Source organism: Nothobranchius furzeri, chromosome 15 (assembly GCF_043380555.1).
Source record: "Nothobranchius furzeri strain GRZ-AD chromosome 15, NfurGRZ-RIMD1, whole genome shotgun sequence".
NCBI classification, from domain to species: domain Eukaryota; kingdom Metazoa; phylum Chordata; class Actinopteri; order Cyprinodontiformes; family Nothobranchiidae; genus Nothobranchius; species Nothobranchius furzeri.
Window position 1 is genome coordinate 26,996,312 of NC_091755.1, and position 20,831 is coordinate 27,017,142.

The 20,831-nt window shown below is 38.7% G+C and overlaps 3 protein-coding genes across 26 annotated transcripts in view; all 3 read right to left on the minus strand.

Moving 5' to 3' along the window:
* Positions 1-4,237, minus strand: part of huwe1 (HECT, UBA and WWE domain containing E3 ubiquitin protein ligase 1) — a 41,882-nt gene extending 37,645 nt beyond the window's left edge. For 14 of the 15 annotated variants that reach the window (XM_070544630.1, XM_070544625.1, XM_070544629.1 and 11 more), the window contains exons 1-2: positions 4,173-4,237; positions 1,750-1,818 (exon numbers count right to left, since the gene is read on the minus strand). The gene's annotated coding sequence lies outside the window, so the exon portion shown is untranslated. Of the gene's footprint in view, positions 1-1,749; positions 1,819-3,784; positions 4,016-4,172 lie in introns of those variants that run through there. The other variant, XM_054745898.2, reaches the window with a different exon arrangement.
* A 1,706-nt stretch (positions 4,238-5,943) lies between these two features.
* On the minus strand, positions 5,944-14,173 carry phf8 (PHD finger protein 8). Of its 2 annotated transcripts, none has more exons than XM_015967853.3 (22): positions 14,095-14,173; positions 13,127-13,318; positions 12,894-12,979; positions 12,586-12,712; positions 12,156-12,316; positions 11,482-11,623; positions 11,217-11,403; positions 10,961-11,123; positions 10,709-10,796; positions 10,412-10,518; positions 10,217-10,308; positions 9,018-9,107; positions 8,623-8,904; positions 8,460-8,542; positions 8,219-8,388; positions 8,027-8,112; positions 7,685-7,806; positions 7,257-7,588; positions 6,995-7,090; positions 6,800-6,909; positions 6,346-6,706; positions 5,944-6,259 (listed from the first exon to the last, which is right to left on the minus strand). In XM_015967853.3, exons 2-22 carry the CDS (start codon positions 13,222-13,224, stop codon positions 6,171-6,173), a joined length of 3,072 nt encoding a protein of 1,023 aa, XP_015823339.3. In that variant the 5' UTR covers positions 13,225-13,318; positions 14,095-14,173; the 3' UTR covers positions 5,944-6,170. The 2 variants fall into 2 exon arrangements, with proteins under 2 accessions (XP_015823339.3, XP_015823338.3); XM_015967852.3 differs by lacking the exon at positions 14,095-14,173 and adding an exon at positions 13,844-14,039.
* A 3,064-nt stretch (positions 14,174-17,237) lies between these two features.
* wnk3 (WNK lysine deficient protein kinase 3) overlaps positions 17,238-20,831 on the minus strand; it is a 36,716-nt gene continuing 33,122 nt past the window's right edge. For 8 of the 9 annotated variants that reach the window (XM_015967827.3, XM_015967835.3, XM_070544631.1 and 5 more), the window contains 6 exons: positions 19,328-19,407; positions 18,891-19,243; positions 18,580-18,815; positions 18,401-18,496; positions 18,158-18,315; positions 17,238-17,938 (listed from right to left, as the gene is read on the minus strand). In XM_015967827.3, the coding sequence (XP_015823313.3) occupies positions 17,375-17,938; positions 18,158-18,315; positions 18,401-18,496; positions 18,580-18,815; positions 18,891-19,243; positions 19,328-19,407 (1,487 nt within the window). In that variant the 3' untranslated portion in view covers positions 17,238-17,374. The remainder of the gene's footprint in view (positions 17,939-18,157; positions 18,316-18,400; positions 18,497-18,579; positions 18,816-18,890; positions 19,244-19,327; positions 19,408-20,831) is intronic. The other variant, XM_015967829.3, reaches the window with a different exon arrangement.

Here is a 20,831-nt window from a genome sequence, read left to right on the forward strand (position 1 = left end):
TTGTGTGTGTGCGTGGATGGACGGACGTGGACTGAGCTGTGAGCTCCCGGCTGCAGAGTTTTGTGTGTAGGGAGGGGCGGGTGCTCTATTTGACTGGCCAATCACAGAGCGAAGACAGTCAGTTACCCAATGAGGATTTTCCTTCAGCACAATTACAGATATATACGAGTTTTACTCGTTTCATGCTCGTACTCGTCAAAAATGCTTTATCCGTAGTAAATACACAATATTGGATTATTTATGTCCCAGTGACAAATCTGACGGCAAATGTAAATTCTCTTTTTTTTTAGGTGAAATAATCACAATGTTCTATCTAAAGACTTTACAAGGAACAGACCCATGAATAGGTCTGAGCAGCAAGCTCTCTGTAGGCTAAGCTAAGCACAGTGAGTTGTGTGTTAGATAGCGGGGACATTTGTTTTAATGCTATTTATTTTTGTTCCACTTAAGTTTTGTCACGGTGTGAAAATTTGACCTCACAATTATTGTGACCAAAATGATCAAAGGTTTTCGGTATTATCGCGGTATTTTTTTAAACGTTTAACATTTTCAGACAACTAAATAAATCCTGTATATCAGGAAAATATTGTCCTCAGTTTGTGTTCTTCCAGTGAGCTTTGCAGATTTGGGAAAATGTCATCAGGCAGTAATCATTGTTAAATTCATAATTATTCTCGGAGAGAGACCAACTCTTATCTGCTCCTGGGAGCCCCGTAATGCATAGCGTCATTTCAATATGGGGGTGTCCGCGATGCAGGTAGCAGGCGCTGCGGCTGCTTTATATAGCGACTCGTTGCATTCTTCCTCAACCCAAATCCTCGGATCACGCATTTTAGCTAACGTTAGCTTGCCTTGCGTTGGCTGTAGAGTTGTGGGTGATGGTCATGCAGATGTGTCATGAGATAAGAAGCGTTGCTGCCTTTCACAGACATTTTTTCTGCACGTGCTGCAAACAGGATAGCCGTCTTCTATCAACTGTCCCTTGGCATTCTTCAAATATCCAAAAAATTCCCCTACTTCCGACATTGTCTTCTTTGAGGGATAATAAATGTCCTGAGTGCTGCCGTCTCCTCCTTTAGCCATTATTTCAGCTTTAGCTTCAAGAAAGTTTTGGCTGTAAACAACAAAGTGTGCATGTGCTGCCGGCAACTTCAGCAGATGATACGGTGGCTGGTAAGGGTCACCGCACCTACACCGCAGCCACGGTAATCCACCGAGATAATTTTTTTTTAAAAACAAGACGGTTATTATTATTGTCAACTTTTTTTTTACCGGGGTTTACCGCTACACTGGTTACCGTGACAACCTCTGGTTTGCTTGTGTTCACCAATGCCTTTCATCACTAAAACAGATAACTGAAAAAGATGACTTATATCCTTTCTAAATAGACAAGCTTTTCCTTGTGAGATATTCTGATATTTGCACATTTTGATTAATATTTAATCACCACTTATTACAATGATAAACAATTAAATGAATTGACTGATTTTCAAAACATGTCAACTCTAAAATGCATTTACAGCTCAGATGTAATTGTTTGTGACTATCAAAATAGTCTGTTTTACCAATTCAGACAACCCAGACCCAACTTACTGAAAATTATCACTTATTTTTTGTGTGGTTTATGACCTATTTTATAACTAAATGTTATTGAACTGTTATGGTATGGACTATGATGGAAAAAATATCTTCTGCAAAAATGTGTTTTATCCAGGTCATAACAACAAAAAGATGTTAAAAGGTACATACCAGAAAATGCTTTGGTTTAACAGCACCACCATTATCCCATTAGTTTGTGTTGCAGTTTCTCAAAATAATCTGTAAAAAATAAAAAAATAAATTAGTTGTAACAAAATTTACACAAAACACATTTACAAATTAAAAGGCTAACGAGTACAAGAAATACTACCCACAATGCAATTGTCAACCCAATTAGCTTAGGAAGTGTTTATAGACTAATTTAGCCAAGCATACACTGTTAGGTAAGATTTGTTAAATAAAAATGGTCTACTAAAATAGATCCTACCTTCATATTAGGGCTGAGAAATAACATATTGTTTGACATACTTTGGCAATATTTCCCACATTAATATTCAGAGATCAAAACTAAATGATGTATTACCATACACATATTTTAACACTGTAATAATTCCTTTGAAGTTTTAATTGAAACGATATCAGATTGTGTCAACTTGTTTTTTAATTTTATCATCCTAAAAGTTGATCTTTATGTTTATGAATAATTAGAATCAGTAATGTGTCTTAATTAGCAGCACAACACCACTGCTTAAACATAAGCTATGTAGTTAAAAAGCCTTTTTGACAATGGGAGATGTTTATTTTAGAACAGTATTTGTGTTAAAGGTCCTAGACTGTAGACAGCAATAAAAGTCTAATCAAAGAGACAGTGTTTCTTGTAATCACAAAAAATACCAACAATATATTTGACAATTTTGTACAAATTTTACACAAACCATCACACATGAAACAAATTTCAAGAATACGAATTCCAGTTGCAAATCCCACACTTCACTACATTCCAACAGTGCTCTGCCTGATTAATGATAAATGACCCGCACTTGTATAGCGCCTCTCAGAGTAAGGACTCCAAAGCGCTTTACACTACAGTGTAGTATTCATCCATTCACACACTGATGGTGATGAGCTACGATGTAGCCACAGCTGCCCTGGGGCGCACTGACAGAGGCGAGGCTGCCGAGCACAGGCGCCACCGGTCCCTCCGACCATTACCAGCAGGAAAGGTGGGTTAAGTGTCTTGCCCAAGGATTTGGGCCAAGGACACAACAGCAGAGCCGGGATCGAACCTGCAACCTTCCGATTACTGGGCAACCCGCTCAACCTGTTGAGCTACTGCTGCCCCCAATGATGACAATAATGACAGAGGAGTCCAAACAAGTAAGCCAAAACTGCATCATCCAAGTTCCACTGATGCCACATATTACATTTAAAGTAGACAGATGGAATATAAACGTCAAACATGAATAGTCAAATTAGCAAAGGCTGACAGGGTAGATTCATACTTTTGTCTCCTTTCGAATTAATTCCAACCCAATTGTTGAAATTTCATTGCAGAAATTTAAAAACCATTGCACATGAGTTTTTTTTATCCCACAACTATTAATTGTCAGTTTCTACTTTATAATCCTTTACATTAGCTGAAAGGTGTGACAACCATCATATTCCTAAAGCTTCAAGGTTTAAATATTTGCATCATCTGCTGCCCTTTTAGAATCTTTAAGATGAATGGCTAAGGGGTGAATTTACAGAAACATGTAAGGTCACTGAAATAAAGACATGGCCGAATGTTCCGACTTACTGTCAGGTTACAAATGAATCAGATATTTACTTTCACAAGCAACTAAACAAGTGTAAATAAGTCTGTGGCTTTGTGAATTTTGCTACAATGACAGTTTAGCATGTCCTGCTATCACTTTTTGCTCTAAAATAGTTTGTGAACATATTAGTTACCTAGTAAGAGAAATCCTGTGATGGATTTAAAACAAAAACGAGATAGAATCAGTCAGACTCGAGAAAATACTGCCAAGTTTGTGAACAGTCATTGGGATGAGAAACCGATTGGACTCTGAGTTTGCTTTGCTGGGTGTGACTGCATAAAATAAACTATTAATTTGGGGTAGTTTCATACGCAGTTTCAATTGTGGTTTTCGCAAACGTTAGCAAAGTTATTGGTTAGGTACAAGACTATTTCGGCTTCAGCGCTTATGGCTAACGTTAGCAAATCGCGACAAGTCAAGTTTCTTACCTGACATACATTGTAACTCTTTTCAGTTGTCTTCTTTGCTCGAGGGAGTGGGTATTATCAAGCGACGTTATGGCTATCCACTTAGAATTGTAAAGAGGCATAAATACCTATACCCAGTGAACAGCGTATTTGTGCGGCGTTTATGTACCAGGGCTTTGAGTGAGCTAGCTAGCTAGCACTGGAAGCTGCGCACAATGCTCCATCCGCGAAAAATGGCGGTTTACACAGCAGAAGATCCATACTTTACCCTTTAAAAACGACTGGTTAGTTGCCTCGGGGCAATTGGCGAGCGATCATTATTAAATACGTTTAGAGCAAAACGGAAAAAAGTGTGCCACCAGATAGCTGTAACAAATATTGATAGTACAGAATAAGTATTTCTGCTTACCTCGAATGCGTTTAACATCTACTTCTCCATCTTGCACTAGAATGTGGTACGGTAGTTCAGATCTCGCGAGATTTCGGACTGTTGGCGTTTAACAGGAGCACCCTCTGACATTTTTATGGAATGACAAACTTGTTTTCATTTCGATAAGACTTAGATCACTTACAGGCTTTTTAGGTCTCAGATCTTTGCTTTTATGTACACACCAAAAGACAACATAAATGTCAAAACTTTATGAAAAAATATTTAGTAAAAAAGGTACATTTTAATTACCAAACGTCTTAACTCGGCCCATTCTTTTAGGGAAATTAAATAATAGAATTTAGAATGATGACTTGTAAAACATAATGAATGCCAAAATGAATTACTCTGAAGCCCAGGTAGTGTTGTGTAAGTGAAGGTCACAATATTAAAGAATTTTTTTAAAGGTTTTATTTATCCTCCAGTTTCTCACTGAAGCTATACTGTATTTGCCACATGTACCATCTAAATCACGTAAATCTGTCAATAGATAATGTTAAAATGTACCATCTTGTCCCCAGATAAAATAAACACTTTAAAGAAACGTGTTCGCCTACAGGTGTGTTTATTACAACAAAATATCCATTGTGTATACCAGAAAATACCTAATCCTACTTTTCTTTCACCCCCAAATGTTAGGAAAAAAATTTCCAGTAGACAGACGTTTAATGAACACAAAAGAAATTTGCCCTCAAATTTCTTCCTTCTTTTGATAATCTGAAAATAAATTCCATAAAAAATTAATTTGCCCAAAGTAAATTTTATCTTTAAAAATGGTATAATTAAACACATCACGTTTAAAGACAAACATTCACTAAAACAAAACAAAATTAATAATATAAACAATATAAAACTAAATGGATGACATTTATCAAGGGCAATTATTCCAGCATACTTACAATATTACACTAACAAGACAACATGAACATTGTATGACAGTTAGTGAATACAAATATAAAAAAGAACTATCGTGTCTTCTAAGTACAGCAATGTATCATGTACAAGTTACCAAAGATTTAAAAGTTTTTGAACTACAAAAAAAAACTTATTTACATAATAATTAATTTCCTGCACCCTCACAATCCTCTTTGAATCTACACTTCCAACCTGTGATGACTAGTACATTCGGTAATAAGAAAACACATTTCTACACGTGACCCAATAAAGCTGCCAAACTGAATGGCAACATGCAGGAAATTATTCTCATCATTTCATGTTTTCTGCTTTTTCAAAGTAGCTATATAAATTACAAATAATACAAATATTTACAATGACAAAAAATGTTTTATGTAGAAAAACATAGAAAGGGATGTTTTTGTAAAGGCTGGGTAAAGTAATCGAAGTACAGATCATGAAGATGCTACATAAAAACAGGCTAGGGAAACAGAAAATCTGCCTTGGTAAATAAATAAGTAAATAATAAATACAATGATGTCAAGGAATGATGATATGGTATCTTCTAATAACACCCATTATAAAAACTATGATTTTTTGTAAATAACCAGGGTAAACAGGCTGCTAAAACAATAGTACACTATGTTTTGAGACACACACTATGCAAACTTTCCCTTAGAAAACTGTATAATGGACAGTGCAATTTCTTTTCCTAAATAAAACATTTTAAAGAAGCTTAAATGTCTGTTTAATTTAGCTAAATAAAATGTATACTGATTTGCAAATGATCAGATATCAAAATCAAACGTTATTTTGAAAAATAAACCCAGACTTGAGGTGTAAATAGAACACTTTCAAAGTGATTTCCTTAAAGTCACAGACAGATGTGCCTTAATGCAGATGTGGCTAAAGGCAGTCTGGCAGAGAAGTGGTAAAAGACAAGATATGATCACTATGAATTAGATCATAAGTGAAAACAACAAAGAACTGAAACAAAAGTAGAAAATATAATTATCTTTCCTTCAGACCTACATCATACATAGGCCTTTTCTTCATTCTTAATGTCTTCAAACATATTAACATTTCTCACAATAGAAGTTTGCCATTGCGGTGTATTTTCAGAATTTTCCCAAGTCTCTGTTTTGCAGTTGCAAGACCTTTCTTTGGGCGTTTGCCTAAAGATAGGGAAGAGAAAAAGGAAAAATGCATCAAAGCTGTCTAAAACGTCAAATGCCTGTGCCCTTTCACACTTTGTGCCTACCTTGACCAATTCCAGTAATTCCTTGGCTGGCTAAACTTGCAGGGGACGCACCAAAATGAGAGCTGCTGTTCTGGGGTGACACTGAAGGTCTCCGCGAAGTGAGGAACACACCAGGAGCCATGGCTCCAGTCCCCCTGGGTCCTCCAGGGCCAAAAGGTCCTGGTCCTGCTGTGTATTCATGGTCTAATAGACTAGCAGAGTAATAATCCATCCTCCTGTCTGGACTGACATCTGCTGCAGACTCAGGAGCAGGTGTTGGGGAGGGGGGGGCGGGCTCATTGTGAACAGGGGGAGGACTGGCAACAGGAGCAGGAGGACGCTGCTTTTTGGTGTACTTCCTTTTAGCAGGCTTTTGCTGCTCCTGAATCAGAATCACAAAGGGGGGGAAAACAACTTCATTTTCCGTACTCCACATTGTCAATTGTAAACAAATTTGTTTTCATTCCCCACTAACCTGTTGAGCTAACTTTGCAGCTGCTGCAGCGAGGCCTGTTTCTACAGAGGCAACTCTCGCTCCCTCCCTGGCAGGTCGCTCTTGTTTAGGAAGAGTGGGCATCACTCTTGCTGTAAACATAAGTTGTTTACTGATGATTAACCACCACAAAAATAAAAAAACACTCTGCTTTGATAGTATATTAAAGTCAGCTACCTTTAGGGCTCCAAGGTGTGTCATCCCAGTTTTTCTTCCTCTTCATCTTAGTCTTGTTGACATGGTCCTCTTCGTCAGACTCCAACGAGGGGTAAACTAAAAAGATAAACACATTCCTGCAACTTAACTTTACTAAAACAGTGAACTGATGACCTGACCTGTAGTGGAATGTTTTATTATGTGAAGTGCCTTGAGACGACTCTTGTCGTGATTTGGCGCTACATAAATAAACTTGAATTGATGCAAAACATTGTGCTGATACCATAATCTGAATCTTTAAAACAAGTTCCAAGTGTCTCTTGTTCATCTGGACTTTCTTCATCACTCAGGTGACGGGCTGGCCTTTTGATTGGTCGCTTTCCGGGTCGCTGGATGACAGGTTTCTTTTCAGGACTCGCAGTCTTCTTGTTTCCTCCCGTCAACCACACAGTTCTGCCGCCCTTCTCTTTGACGACTCCTAACCCTTCTGTCAGGCCTCCAGAGATGGACGAAGGAGAAGAAGAGGAGGAAGAGGAGGACGAGGAAGGGGGATTTGCCATGGAGAGCATACCCTGGATGGCGTCTCGAGTGCTGGGAGAAGCTGGGGCTTCCTCACTACAAGAAAAAAAAAAATCATTAATACAACTTTCAAATACAACTGGAAATGTGTCAAAATACAACCACTATTCACTAATGCTGTAAAAAATGAACCTGAGTGCTGCAGAGTCTAAGCCTGCCACTTGTTTGCTGGCCTTTAATAGGTCAAGAATGCCTCCTGCACCACCCTTCACTCCATGGGCTGCTAATGCCTCTTCATCAGTAGTATAGTCCTCCTGAAAACACACAAGCACAACGCTTAGCATAAACATGAACACAATTCATAGGAAAACTGTTTCTGGGCATAGATCTATCATTAAATTACATAAAATTCTGTTTTATAGGCTTCCTATTTAAATCCATTATGTGTTTACAATTTTCAAGAAACGACGATAAAAATTGATCACATCATAAATACAACTGGCTCCACAAGTGCTCCGTATTAAAAAAACTCACCTCAATGTCAAAGTCGACCTCTCCTGGCTCTCTGATGCGATTTGGATCAGAACAAGGTTTAGCTCTAGGCAGCTTCCTGGGAAGACCTGAAGGGACATTCCAACACTGTTGAAACCCACTGACATGGACTATCTGGGTTTGAAACTGTACCGTAGATTTATTCTAATGACTTATTTAAAATCAAACCGCTACCGCTTAGCTTCTTCTTCTTGTTCGGCCCAGCTGGCTTTCGCCGTGGAGGGGGGGTCTCATCAATCTGCAGCTCATCCTCAGACTCCAATTCAGAAAGACTGGATTCCTCCGTGGCCAGATGTTTGAAGTTCGCAGCGCTCCCCGCACCGTTACTGCTACCACCGTTCTTACTAAAGGCAGAGATATAACACATCAAAGCCCGAACACACACACAAAACCCTCAAAGAACACCAACACTTACCCTTGGATCTTTCCATTACTCAGGACAAGTTTAAATTTGTTTTTATTTATCTTCCCTTCAAATTCTTCCAATGGCAGCTCCAACTGACAGAAACAAAAGGTACAACATGAAATTAAAACATTTCAGTACAAATACTCCTCTCGCGTATGTTCAAGTCTCATACCTTGTTCTTGTGTTTGGACTTGCCAGGTTGAAATTTTTTCAGTGTGTGTTTGGTGTGGATTTCAATCATGTCGATATCTTCAGCTTCAGCCTTCAGTAGTCCCTTCTGACTCTTCTTTTTGGTTGATGGGGACGCCAAGGCCCCCAACACCTCTTTGGGTTTGGGCCCTTTCTTTTTTCCAGGGGGGCGTCCCGAGTTCTGGGAGGCGCTTAGGGGAACTTTAGAGAGAGGCGCACCGGGAAACTGAGTACCTGTGCGGCCGATGTTCTGCTGGAATATATCCTAAAAAAAATAATAATAATAAGGTGATTGAAAGCAGGAGCAGTGGGGAAATATTCTGCTAAAATTACATTTTATGAAGTTTAAATGCAAATTTGTGTGTAGTTGGATTTTACCTCAACCAGTCGAATCTCCTTGGCCAGATCCTTTACTAATGTCTGAGTATTGATGGTTTCTGGTATCTCCGTTTCATGATCTGCTATGGCCTAAGTGTAAACAGGAAACATCCAGTTATTTAGCACACTATTTAAAAATATTACATTCATTCTCTTTTGCTTATCTGGGATCGGGTCGCCGGGCCAGCAGCATAAGCGAGGAGGCCCAGACTTCCCTCTCCCCAGCCACTTGGGCCAGCTCTTGAGAGGGAATCCCAAAAGATTACAAATACTATGAAATTACTACAGTAGAATAAAATACTAAGCAGGTCATACACTCTCCAGCTGGTGCTCTACAGCTGATGAAAAATCAACCTGAAGCAAGGAGGCTGGAGAACTCAGGTGAGTATTATTTTCACCAATAATAACTCATACATTTTACAATTCCTTGCACAGTTTGATAGAGACACACAAGTTCCTCTGATTTCTGGTCGAACAGGAAGGTAGAATAACCACTCTCCTGTCCTCTGTCTGTCACACACATCTTTGTTTCCATTCAAACATTCTTACATGAGCTAAACGCTGTAGCTGCGTAATGATTTTAACAAAAAGGCCTGCAGCCGTTCTGACAAAGTCACAGAGATTTGCAGATTCGTATTCAATCATAACTGATGTCTGCGTTATAAAATATGAAAAGCTCTAGAAATGTCCAAGAAACCTAAATAAACAACTAAACAACCATTTACACAACCCGCGTTAAGGTGGGAAACCGTCTCCTAAACACAGAGACCCTCAAGTGGATTTTAATCACAAAGGTACGCTAGGACCAGTTAACGCTAGACACTTTAGCAAAACAAATCAACTGCAATATTTTTTGGCACACAAACAACATCCGTTTTATTTTTAGACTAAATTAAAAATTGACACTTCAGTAGAAGAAGCAGAAGTATTATTTTTATAACATGCTGTCAGGTTTACCACAACTGACAGTTTCATGTTGTTTTTTCAGATTAAAAATATCATTTGAAACATGATTTTGTTAGTGACCACCATTGTGATGATTTTAAAACTGTTTTAGTTAAATTTAGCAGCTCTCTGCACAATTCATATAAGTTTTGACACTGCATCCTAACTCATATGAACTAAACGGTTACAAAGGGTCAGAAGAACTGAAATAACGAATGACAGAGCTAACATTTTATGTAAAAGAATAATTTTACCTCTTTACGAGTCCAGCCTCGAAAGGCATTATTCAGGGCCTTAGCTCCATGAACAAGATAGCTGGCGGGGTGTCTACGGTTTTCCCTCAAACCTGTAAAATGACCACTAAGTTAATAATACTACAAAGAGTAATTTATGGAGTTTATAATAAACACAAACACAACCGAAATATGAATTCCACAGAAAGTCCTCACCTCTAAACGTATCAAGAAGGTGTTTGCCAACATACCAACAAACGGTCTCAAAGTTAGGAAACTTGAATAAGTCTGCAGTGCTTAGTCTCTTCTCTATTTCATAAGCCCTAAAAAACACCAAAGCACAAGTGAAGCAGCTGCTGTTGTCAAAAATATGAAGACAAAATCTTTTCTTCAGAGATACAAGTTTTTTCAGAACACATCTGAATTTAAATGGTGTTTTCATTTTTATTATCTATGTGGAGAGCTGTGTTTAATGTGATTTTGGTCAAAGGTTGATAAAAGGAAAAAACGAACCGCAGCTGCATGTCAATGTTGAGACTGTGCAAGAAGTTTCCTCCGAAGGCCAGGCAGTCCACTGGAGTCAGCACTGCGTGAATCCATCCTGGAAAACAATAAACCGTTATCAGATTTAGACCAGGTCCACACTTAGACAGGCACACCAGTAAACTGTTAACTCCTTATTTTTGCTCTTTGTTAAAACTTACAGAGCAGGTTCTGCTATGGGCATTCTTTACTTATTATTTTTTAAATAGGGTGATATTTTACCTGTTGGAATGAACAATGTGTTTCCTTGTTTGACAGAGCACTTATAGCACATGTCGACTTGATCTCCAAAGAACATCTCGTTTTGGTTAGATGAGGAATTCCAGCGCTCAAAAAGAGCCAGGTTGGCTGGAGTGGGTGAAATTAGGTAGAAGATTTTCTCACCCTGAGTATAACACAAAATGAAACAGATTTGTGTATAATACAGTAACATCAACTGAAGCATTTGAAAATTGACCTAAAACATTCATCCTCTCACCCTCAGCACATGGTACCAAACTGAAGTGCCTCCAAAGTCGATGTGGAAATCTGTGTAGCTATCTTTCACTCCCATCAGACAGTACTTCTGCACATTCGGGCGCTCAAAAACAGACTCCTCGGGCCAGAGATTTTCAACCCACGAAAGTTTTCTCACAATCTTGGGAGTCTCCACCAAGTTTGAGAGCCTGAGACAAGTCCAACAGATCACATCCATGAATACACTGCCAAGACTAGGAGATACTCCTCTGTTTAGATTTCTATACCTGGTGTCAGAAAACTCCAAGCTGATGACATTAAGCACTTTCTCCCTGTTAGGGCTGTTGTAGTACTCAACAAAGTCTCCCAGACGCATCTTTAGATCACATTGTCGAGACACATCGATGACGTCGATCTCTTTATCTGTACCTGCCATTGATATTTTTAACAGAGTAATTTTGTTAGTCATATTGAACTCCAGAAAGTTAAAAAAAAAAAAAAAAAAAAAACTTGCATTCTCATTCATTTAAGAAAAATTTCTTGGGCCATGCTTTATTTCATTGTAATAAATTCAAAAAAGACAAACTTTTGTGCAGTCTTTGAAAGTGGTCTTAAAACTTTTCGAAACGCTCTTTGTTACCTAGCTGTGTTTATTAATGTATTTGGTAGATGCCTTAATTTACATATGATTCATTTTACAATGCAGTCAATCACCAGACGTGCATGTTTCCAGGGTATCAGGAGGAAACCCGGGAGATGAGTGAGGGCAACATGCAAAATCTAAAATTTGCTCAAGAACTCTTCCAAAATTCCAAAAAGCTGTGTGGCTAGTTTAAAGTACAAGGATTAAGAGTTGGCTCAAAACGTTTGTGCACTACTTTGTGTATGAAGCTGATAAAACAAGATAACATGATAAAACTCAATGTATCCAAATCATGGGTTTAACAGACTGAAACCGTACCAATGCAGTGCTCTATGTCACTGACACTGAATGATGACGGAGGAAGGGTCATGCCTAAGCCATCCCGCCTCAGCACCATAACAGGAACGCTGAATGAATGTTCTTCCAGAAACTCGACTGTCAGCTGCGCCCCAGATGGCTTGAGCAAGATTTCATCCGCGCTGCGATCATGACACAGACACAAGAAAACATGACATATTTAGAAATGTGACAATAAAGCTTATCCATAAAAAAATAAAAAACACGGTAATAGTTATAAAAGCAACATCAGTGAAATCTAATGCAATGGCAATAACAGAAAGTGTATTTTATGTTTTTACTCCATTTCAAATGTTAAAATGGAGTGTGATGTTTACTAGAACTAGCACACCACACTGACATTATAGTGATATTTTTTACTTATTCATTTGTTGCCAGACATGGTTCTTACCTTGGGAAGGTACGACTTCGAAGCTCCCTAACAAACTGTGGACTCCCCGTCTTAACAGGTCGACTTGGATCTCTTCCTACACTAGTGCTTCCATCTGTCTGCTTATTGGCTCCACGTCGTTTGCGCACTGAGAAAACAATTAACATGTGCACAGTTAAAGACGAAAGTAACAGCAGCATAACAAGTTCAAAAATGTGTGCTTAGCACGTATAAATCCTGTGACAAATTGATAGCCAAGTTGTAGAAATACAAATGCCTGGAAGTGACAATATTTTTAAGTCTCTTTTTAACCAAATAAAAGGACTTACTAACTGATGGCCCATGGGTGACCTGACAGTTGGGGCAGTGATACAAGTCAATCTCAACTGCTTTGTTCTCCTCTACTCCGACACAACTGTACAAATAATACAGGGCAGATTAAATCAATCATGTCCAGTAAGTTCAAAACCTATTTTACCTATGGAAATCAAATTACGAATACATAACTGAAAAACATGCCAGTAAATTTTAGTCTACAAAATAAATAAAAACAACATATTACCTTCCATGAAACCAGTCCTGACAATTGTCACATTCGATCATGAAGCGTGTCACATCATAGGGAAGGCGACACAAGCAGTACAGTGGGACTGATGCCATGTTGACTTTAGGTGTGTGTACAAATGTTAATGCAGATGTAAAATTGCTGTTGGTGAACTCCTGATAATATTATATACTGGATTCACTTGAATGACTATTAAAACACAAACACAAGAGAACAATATTAGGAGGTGGTCATCACTCATGATTACAGTAAAAACACACATACACCACTTTGAGACGTAAGTGGGTTAAAACTTTCAGATTCAGTAATCTAGCTCTCAGCTGAGCACGAAACTTGTTGGCTGTTTGTAGCTTAGAATAAAGCGCCATCAATGGTAAAGCTTTTGCATAAATTAACTAATTACATAGTAAGATTTCTGTTATCGTGGTATTTGCAGAATATGTCTGAAGCTAATTCGCTTCTGCTTATAATGCTACAACGTCGCAAGTTGTAAGGTTAGCTTGCTGTTTGTAAACACACCGTGCTCGGCTACACTTTGAGCGCAAGCTAGCATTAGCCGCGCAGATAGCTATCCAATAACAATTGTCCAGATGCAAACTTGAACAGTTAGCTTTAAATAGTATATTTGAAAGACGTATTTTATGAAGCTAATACTGTGAGGTAATTCTAGCTAAGCTAAGATGGGTAACTCAACCCTAGCCGATTGCCACTCACCAAACCGCTGCTGCTCTGCGTCTAGGCCAAACACTGAAAAGCGGCTGTAATCTCTACGCAAGCTCGGGGGCTACCGCGGCCTTATTATGCGACGTCAATTTTTAGCAATTTACTTCAACACATTTTTGTTTATGAACTGAATGATGCTCAAAAACGAAGGTCGTGTTTAGACAATAGCACTGGCACAAAAACTAAAACCTGAAGAGAGCTAAAAGAGGAAAGTAACACGCAGAAAGTGCGCCTTTAACTACCTCAGCGCCATTTCAAAGAGGATAGCGTCAAACCGTTGTTTCGTTGTTGTTGTCTGCAATTGGATGAACAATAAAGTTGCGGATAGTCAAAATGAGTTAAAAAAAGCTTTCATGCGGCTACAGAAACACGTACTTTCAGCACTTTCAACATAAATATATACTTTGATATCACGTTTTTTAAATAAATTCAATATAATGAACTAATTATAATTATATGTATAGAATTTGTAACTATTCAAACATCAGAAAACGCATTTTATACTTTTGTTTTTCCCCGACTTCCTCTTAACCCTTTGATGCATTATGAATTATGAAACCTTCAACCATGTTTTTTAACAGTCTTTTTCATTAATCTTTAGGTGTGAATGAAACAAATTTCAACAAATGTTTTTGAAACATTTAATAATTTACAAATAATTTATTACGTGTCCACCTTAGTGGACAGCATGCATTCTGAACATGATGTTGGCTTGACTTGCTGAAGTCTAAATGGAGGGGCTCAAATGCAATAGTCTTCAACAGCTGTGCTTTATAGCAAAACAAATAAATAACAATTTTGAGTACCTGTCCACTGTAGTGACCATTATGCATCAAAGGGTTAATTAAAATGTACTTGTTAATTTATGAAATATTGCCATCAGCTAAAAATTCAAATTTCTGAAATCTGTGATAAACAAATGGTCTTTGAAGATATTTTGTTTTCAGCAGGCCTACATTACAAAAACTTTGTATGACATGGTGCATGCTGATTTGTAAACAGAAACTGCAATAAAGAGATCATGTATCCTTTTCATATTTAAATCAAAATCTGAAGAGCTACTACTGACTTGCTTTTGAAAAAAAAAATGCCATGCATTTTGATGATTAAATCATTTATTTTGATTAGTTACAAAACATATAAAATCAACAGTTGAATTAGTTACAATGTACAGAGAGGGAAATCATCAGCATGTTTTATCTCACATTTTCTGCATAAGAAAACCTTTTTCATTGGATCACAGTCATGTATTTCGGGTCTCCCAAATTTGTTGTTTTAATTTATAATATTTTAAATCTGCACAGCTGGTGTAATTTTGTTACGAATAATCCAGATTAAAACAGAAATCACGTGTATATATAAAGGACTTTTCCTCTATATAAATTAAAAGTAATGGCTCTTGCTTGTAGAGATACTGTATATACAAGCACTGGGAGCCCCATATAAAACAGGGATTAAAAAAAACTTCTAATTAATAGCAACAAGAATAAAATTTTACAATTTGTACACTCCCATTCTAAAATACAAAAATAATATTTATCTTTTAAATCACATTTTGGTAACACTCACAGGGACACAGCCACCTTCAGAATCATGACCATCAAGCTACAGCTTGTTAGACACGTTAGTATCGGACAGCACAGTATCTCACCTTCACTACTAGTAAACTACTCTGAAAGTGTAGCAAGTCTGGAAAAACAAATGAAAACACACTTTAAAATTCATACTCTAGATTATGCAATTTCTCAATCACACCTTTTAGTATGAACTAGTCATCCTAAGCCAGTCCGACTCGATTTCTCGACTCACATTTAGCAGCTTTTATCATTCTGTGCAATTTCCTGTTTTCTGAGTCATATGCTTTTTCTATAATCAGTTCAAACATGAATGCTGCTTTGAACACAGGCCAGTTTTACACTAAAATGTATTTATTAATATCTAACCATCAATGGTCAAACTTGTGCATGGTGAAGTTCACTTAAAGCTAGCAACATATCATTCGCCGATACATTACTCTGCACATCTCTGCATGTACAAATGAAGTTTAGAGAGAACAAGTTAAACTTTTAGTGATGAGCATAAATCACATCTATCGCCTGCATTTCAGAAATCCTGCAGGAAAAGACTAAATAGCTCACAGCTGAAACAAGGATTACCAAACAAAGCTTACAGCTCAACATGTGAGTATCTCACAACAGTGTTAGAACACCACACTAAAAACCCCTTTAATATTTCAGTTTCTGTAGCATAAGGAAGCGAGCCTGGAACACAGGCATAGTAAACATTTTCGTTTGAGTACAGTGACATCTGAGAGGCTGCTAAAAAAAGGGGAGTGAAATTCAAGACAAAATATACAACAGGACTCAAAGCTTTGCTGCACATATAAACATACAATCACACGCTCACAACATAGCAGTAATTATGAAAGGCAACATGGAAATACCCGATTCAGTTTCGTTTCCCCCTACTGAGAATAATTTGGCAGCTCTTTTTGTTTTTTTCTGCATGACACCGCTTTTACTTGATCTGCAGGGTTTAACTGAAAGCAATAGAACAAGTGAAAGTAGTTTGCATTCAGGTGAGTCAAATAAGTCAAAAAGTTACGTGGTTTGGGGCTGGGAGTAGTCAGGGATTAACTGAAAACTGATGGCATACACATATTTGTAGTCTCTTAGTGACAAAAACGTGTTAATTTGGACAGTTTTCTCTTTAAAACACAAAACAATAACAAATAACATGCTGTAGCATATATGACACTAAAAAAGTGTTGGTGAAATTTGAATGAAGGTAGCCAGATACCATGCTCAGCCTCATAACATGCTGTTTAATTGACTTTCAATGGCCGCTGAATTATGTTGTGCTGTAAGTATTAAGTTTTTAAATGTTAAAAAAAGTCCTCTATGCTTCTAATCTGTGTGCCTCTACAAAACTCTTTCAGGCTTCGTGACAATGCTGATCAGTTTAGATGACCATCACTAATTGCACTTTTAAATTGAATAGTCTTTTCACTGTTAGTGTTGGTAATTTAAACCAAAAATACAACCACGGTGCAATAGTGTCATTCTCCAGCCTCAGTGCACTAGAATCTGCTTCATTTTGTCGTTTTTGTCTCTGTTTCGGGGGGAGGGGGGTCTGAGTTCAGCAGAGTTGGTTTGACAACAAAACGGGTCATTTGTATCCAAGGACACAAGTGATATGTTGTCAGATATTCCACTAACACACACTCAGAAAACACACTCATACACAAAAGACTCAACTCAACATCGAGGCATTTCAAAAACACAACTGCTGTGTTTCGTATTACAGTTCTGTCTTCCACAATAACTTCCTGTGACACACACACACACACACACACACACACACACACACACACACACACACACACACACACACACACACACACACACACACACACACACACACACACACACACACACACACACACACACACACACACACACACACACACACACGTTCCACTGACATTCCAAGCGTCCAGACCCGGTAGGTGTTTTTATCTCTTCATTTCTGTCCCAGAGGAAGTGTAGAGGTGGGGGGTGTTGGGTGAATTTTGGCACTGGGAGGCAGAGCAGCAGCTGAGCAGGAGGAACAAGCAGACGAGGATGAAGAGCAGGTGTTAAATGGTGCTCCAATGACAGCGGTGCTGTCGGCAGGTACGGCTGTGACACCGCCGTGTAGCACGAGATTGGCTGTCGACACTGATGATGCAGGCATTTGGGATGGCAGCAGGGGTTGGCTTTGTGGTGCTGACTGGGGCAGCAGCATGGTGGGCTGGGTCGGTGAGGGTATGGAGGTTTGCATCCGAGGCTGTGGCATCTGCTGGCACAAAGGGGGCTGCTGATAGGTCATCTGCTGGAGGGGGGCAGACTGATGGAGGTGTAAACTTTGCTGCATCTGTGGCACTTGAGCCATGTGAGTTTGTGATGGGGGAAGTCCTGCGGAGGGTAGGGTGGTCATGCTTCCTCCTCCTGTGTAATGAGGGGGGGCTGCTGCTGCCAACCCTGCAGAGGCTGGGGATGTCTGAGGGTTCAGTTGTATTGCTGGAAACCAACCAGGTGAAGCCATCTGCGATTGTATTAATAAACATAAAATGAGACCCCTCAAGCAAACGCCAGCATCAGAAATATTGAAAAATATTTCACCTTTATTGTCCAAAATTATACTGTAATAAGAAGCTGTTTACATTATTTTGAATAAAGTTACGATTGTTTAAATTTATAATATAGAATTCTATTCAAACAAGTGAGAAATGTATTTTTAAATGCTAGTGTAGTGTTGTTGTACCTCTGCTGATTGGCTCCAGCCTCCCTGCACCTGCTGAATCTGTTTGATCTGATTGAGTGAAGGCTTGGTTGGCACAGGACCCACCATCTCCAACGTCCAATTATCAACAAGTTTGTGCAGCTCGTCTGTGAATGTGCTTTTCCTTGAGGGACTCGGATCTGTGTAAAAACATAGTGATTCAATAGGACTCCCATTGACTGTATTAATGTGTTGTTTAGGTTAAGCATTAATCCGATAACTTACCTGTTTTAGCAAGCAATGAAGTCTGAAGCTCTGGGTTGTAGAATGGTGACAGTTCACCCTGTTCACCACCTGAAAAACAACATGGCTGCTGAATCCCTAGAAGAGACAAACACGATACATTGCTACAGAAAAACACGTTTCCTTAAGACAGAAAAACAAATAATAGTTTACAGCCTAACCAGAGTGCATAACTCCATTGTTGTCCATGTGAGAGTGAGGCCGGGGACGAAGCTTCATTTTGGCCGGTCTTGGCCTACGTGGCGAGAGGACAGGAGTACCTGTGGAAAGAAGAGGAGATCGGGACAGGGAGGCTGGCAGACTCTGTCTTTGGTCTTTTAGAGAACGGAGCTGTCTGTAAAGTTCCTGAAGCTCTCTGTTCTGCTTGGCCTGAAGGGAAACAACCTCTTTGATGTGCCTACAAATAGAAAAAAAAAGAAAACATAAACACAAATAAAAGAATATAAATTGGCATTCCTTCTTTTACACTTACTTTTCTTTGAGCTTGTGTAACTCTTTTCTCAGCTCTTCATCCTCCAGCTCACTTTCATCATCATCATCATCATCATCATCATCACTGCTTCCAGCAGTTGAGTGGCTATGACCAATCCCTCGGGGCAGGTGTGCCACTGATGAGGTCCTCTTACTTTCATCTTTGTTCCTGTCCTTTGCTTGAGACTTCCTCCTTTCTCTTTTCAAATCATTAGACACTGGTGAGCTGTCAGTCTGCTGGTCCCCTCTCTTGGTCTCTGTCCGGGTTACGGAGAAGCGTCCCACTCTCCTGTGGGTGCCACCATGGCTCAGTGGCGCATCTTTTGGGGGTGAAGTCTGGGGCACGGGTGTCACCTAACAACAAAAGTGAGACATTTAATGCACGCTTAGGCAAAACAAGAAAAAAAAAGTCGGATAAAATCGGAATATTTTTCTAACCTGAAATCGCCCTTTGTGTGATATAGGTGAACTTAACGGCGTTGCCTTTTTCTCATCACCAAGAGGGTGACTGATTGAATCTGATAAAACAGACAGGGATGAAAAAGAAAAACAGGAGGCAAAAAAATAAATTAACCAAAGACAACAACACAAAACACGTGTACAAAGAGCACACAAATAAGGACAAAGGCAAGCAAAATGCCCATCACAGCAAGAGAGACGTGGAACACAAACACAAAAAAGCAGAGTTAAAAAAGTCACCTGTCAACGCCACACATAAGCTACTTGTTCGGCTTTGTCACATACTACAGCTTGCATGCAGCCCTTTTAAATGTGTAAACATTCTGTATGTATGTGTGTTAGGTCACTTCCTGTTGGACTATTCAATATATTAATAACAAAAATGTGAAATAACAGTTAAATAAAATGTTTCCCATCTACTAACACACCCACTCTCATTCTCATTGACTCAAACATAAAAAAACATCCAATATTACATCTGAGACCTGGGCCCAGTGTTTGATATCATGTGTTACAACATTAGTAAAGTCTGCACTTTGATAAATAAAGGTTATTCAAAATAAACAATAAAAATGTTTAAATTAAACACACGCATGGGAATAAATGGGCAGATGTTACTTACAGATGTGTGGTCCATTATTAGTCACTTGTGTGGAACGTAACAGGTGATCATGCATGTGCTCTTATAGCAGAGGTTCTAAGCTGGTTCTGTACATGTAACATGTATGAGTACAAATGCATGCAGGATGGGTGGAAAACTACAAGAGCATAAAGCAAATAAAAAGTCTAGTTGTGTATAAACTTGGGTAGAATTTACTTTTATAGAATTAACAATTAGAGCAGAAATCTGGAGTTTTTCCCCAGAGGGCACCATCTAGAGGTGGAAAAATGTGTTGCACCGTCAGCCCCTAACCCTACGTGATTATGGCTGAATCAATGCCTCTCGTATATAAATGTGCACCTCTAGCTGGCCAACAGAGCAACAACGCACTATTATTCTCACACTATGCCATTAATTCATAAGTAATTGTAAAGAAATGTTGCTAACTCTGGATCAGTCTAGTTACTTCTGCAAATGCTCTGTGATTGACATCTGTATGTAAGCAGATGTCTAATGCTACTGGCTAATAACATAAAAGAAAGGTTCCAGTTCTAAAAGTTGTAAATAACGGAACTTTGCTTCAACTGAATATTAAATCCTTACATTTTTAGATCAAGCGTTTAACTAACAAAATCACATAGCAAAAAAAAAAATCATACTTTTTAAATCTAAGCTGTACGAAAACCACGTACTGTTGTTGTTGTGTCCACTATAAACCAAAGTTGAGTCTCACTAAGTAGTGCAAGCCTCTAGGAAAGAGCACATGCATTCTGAAGGATAGCAGATCTTAGCTGACAGGAGCTGTCTACACTGAGCCTGCAGGTGGAGGTGAAGAGGTGAGGCGGATTCTGCTGGTAGTGCCTGTGGGCTTAGGATAATGAA

Coding starts and splice junctions, on each gene's coding strand:
- phf8 (XM_015967853.3), bottom strand. CDS start 13,224: ATGGCATCAGTCCCACTGTACTGCTTGTGTCGCCTTCCCTATGATGTG. Junction 10,519..10,708: donor AACATTGACATGCAGCTGCG/GTTCGTTTTTTC, acceptor GGTGTTTTTTAG/GGCTTATGAAATAGAGAAGA. Junction 8,113..8,218: donor CAAGAAGAAGAAGCTAAGCG/GTAGCGGTTTGA, acceptor ATGTCCCTTCAG/GTCTTCCCAGGAAGCTGCCT.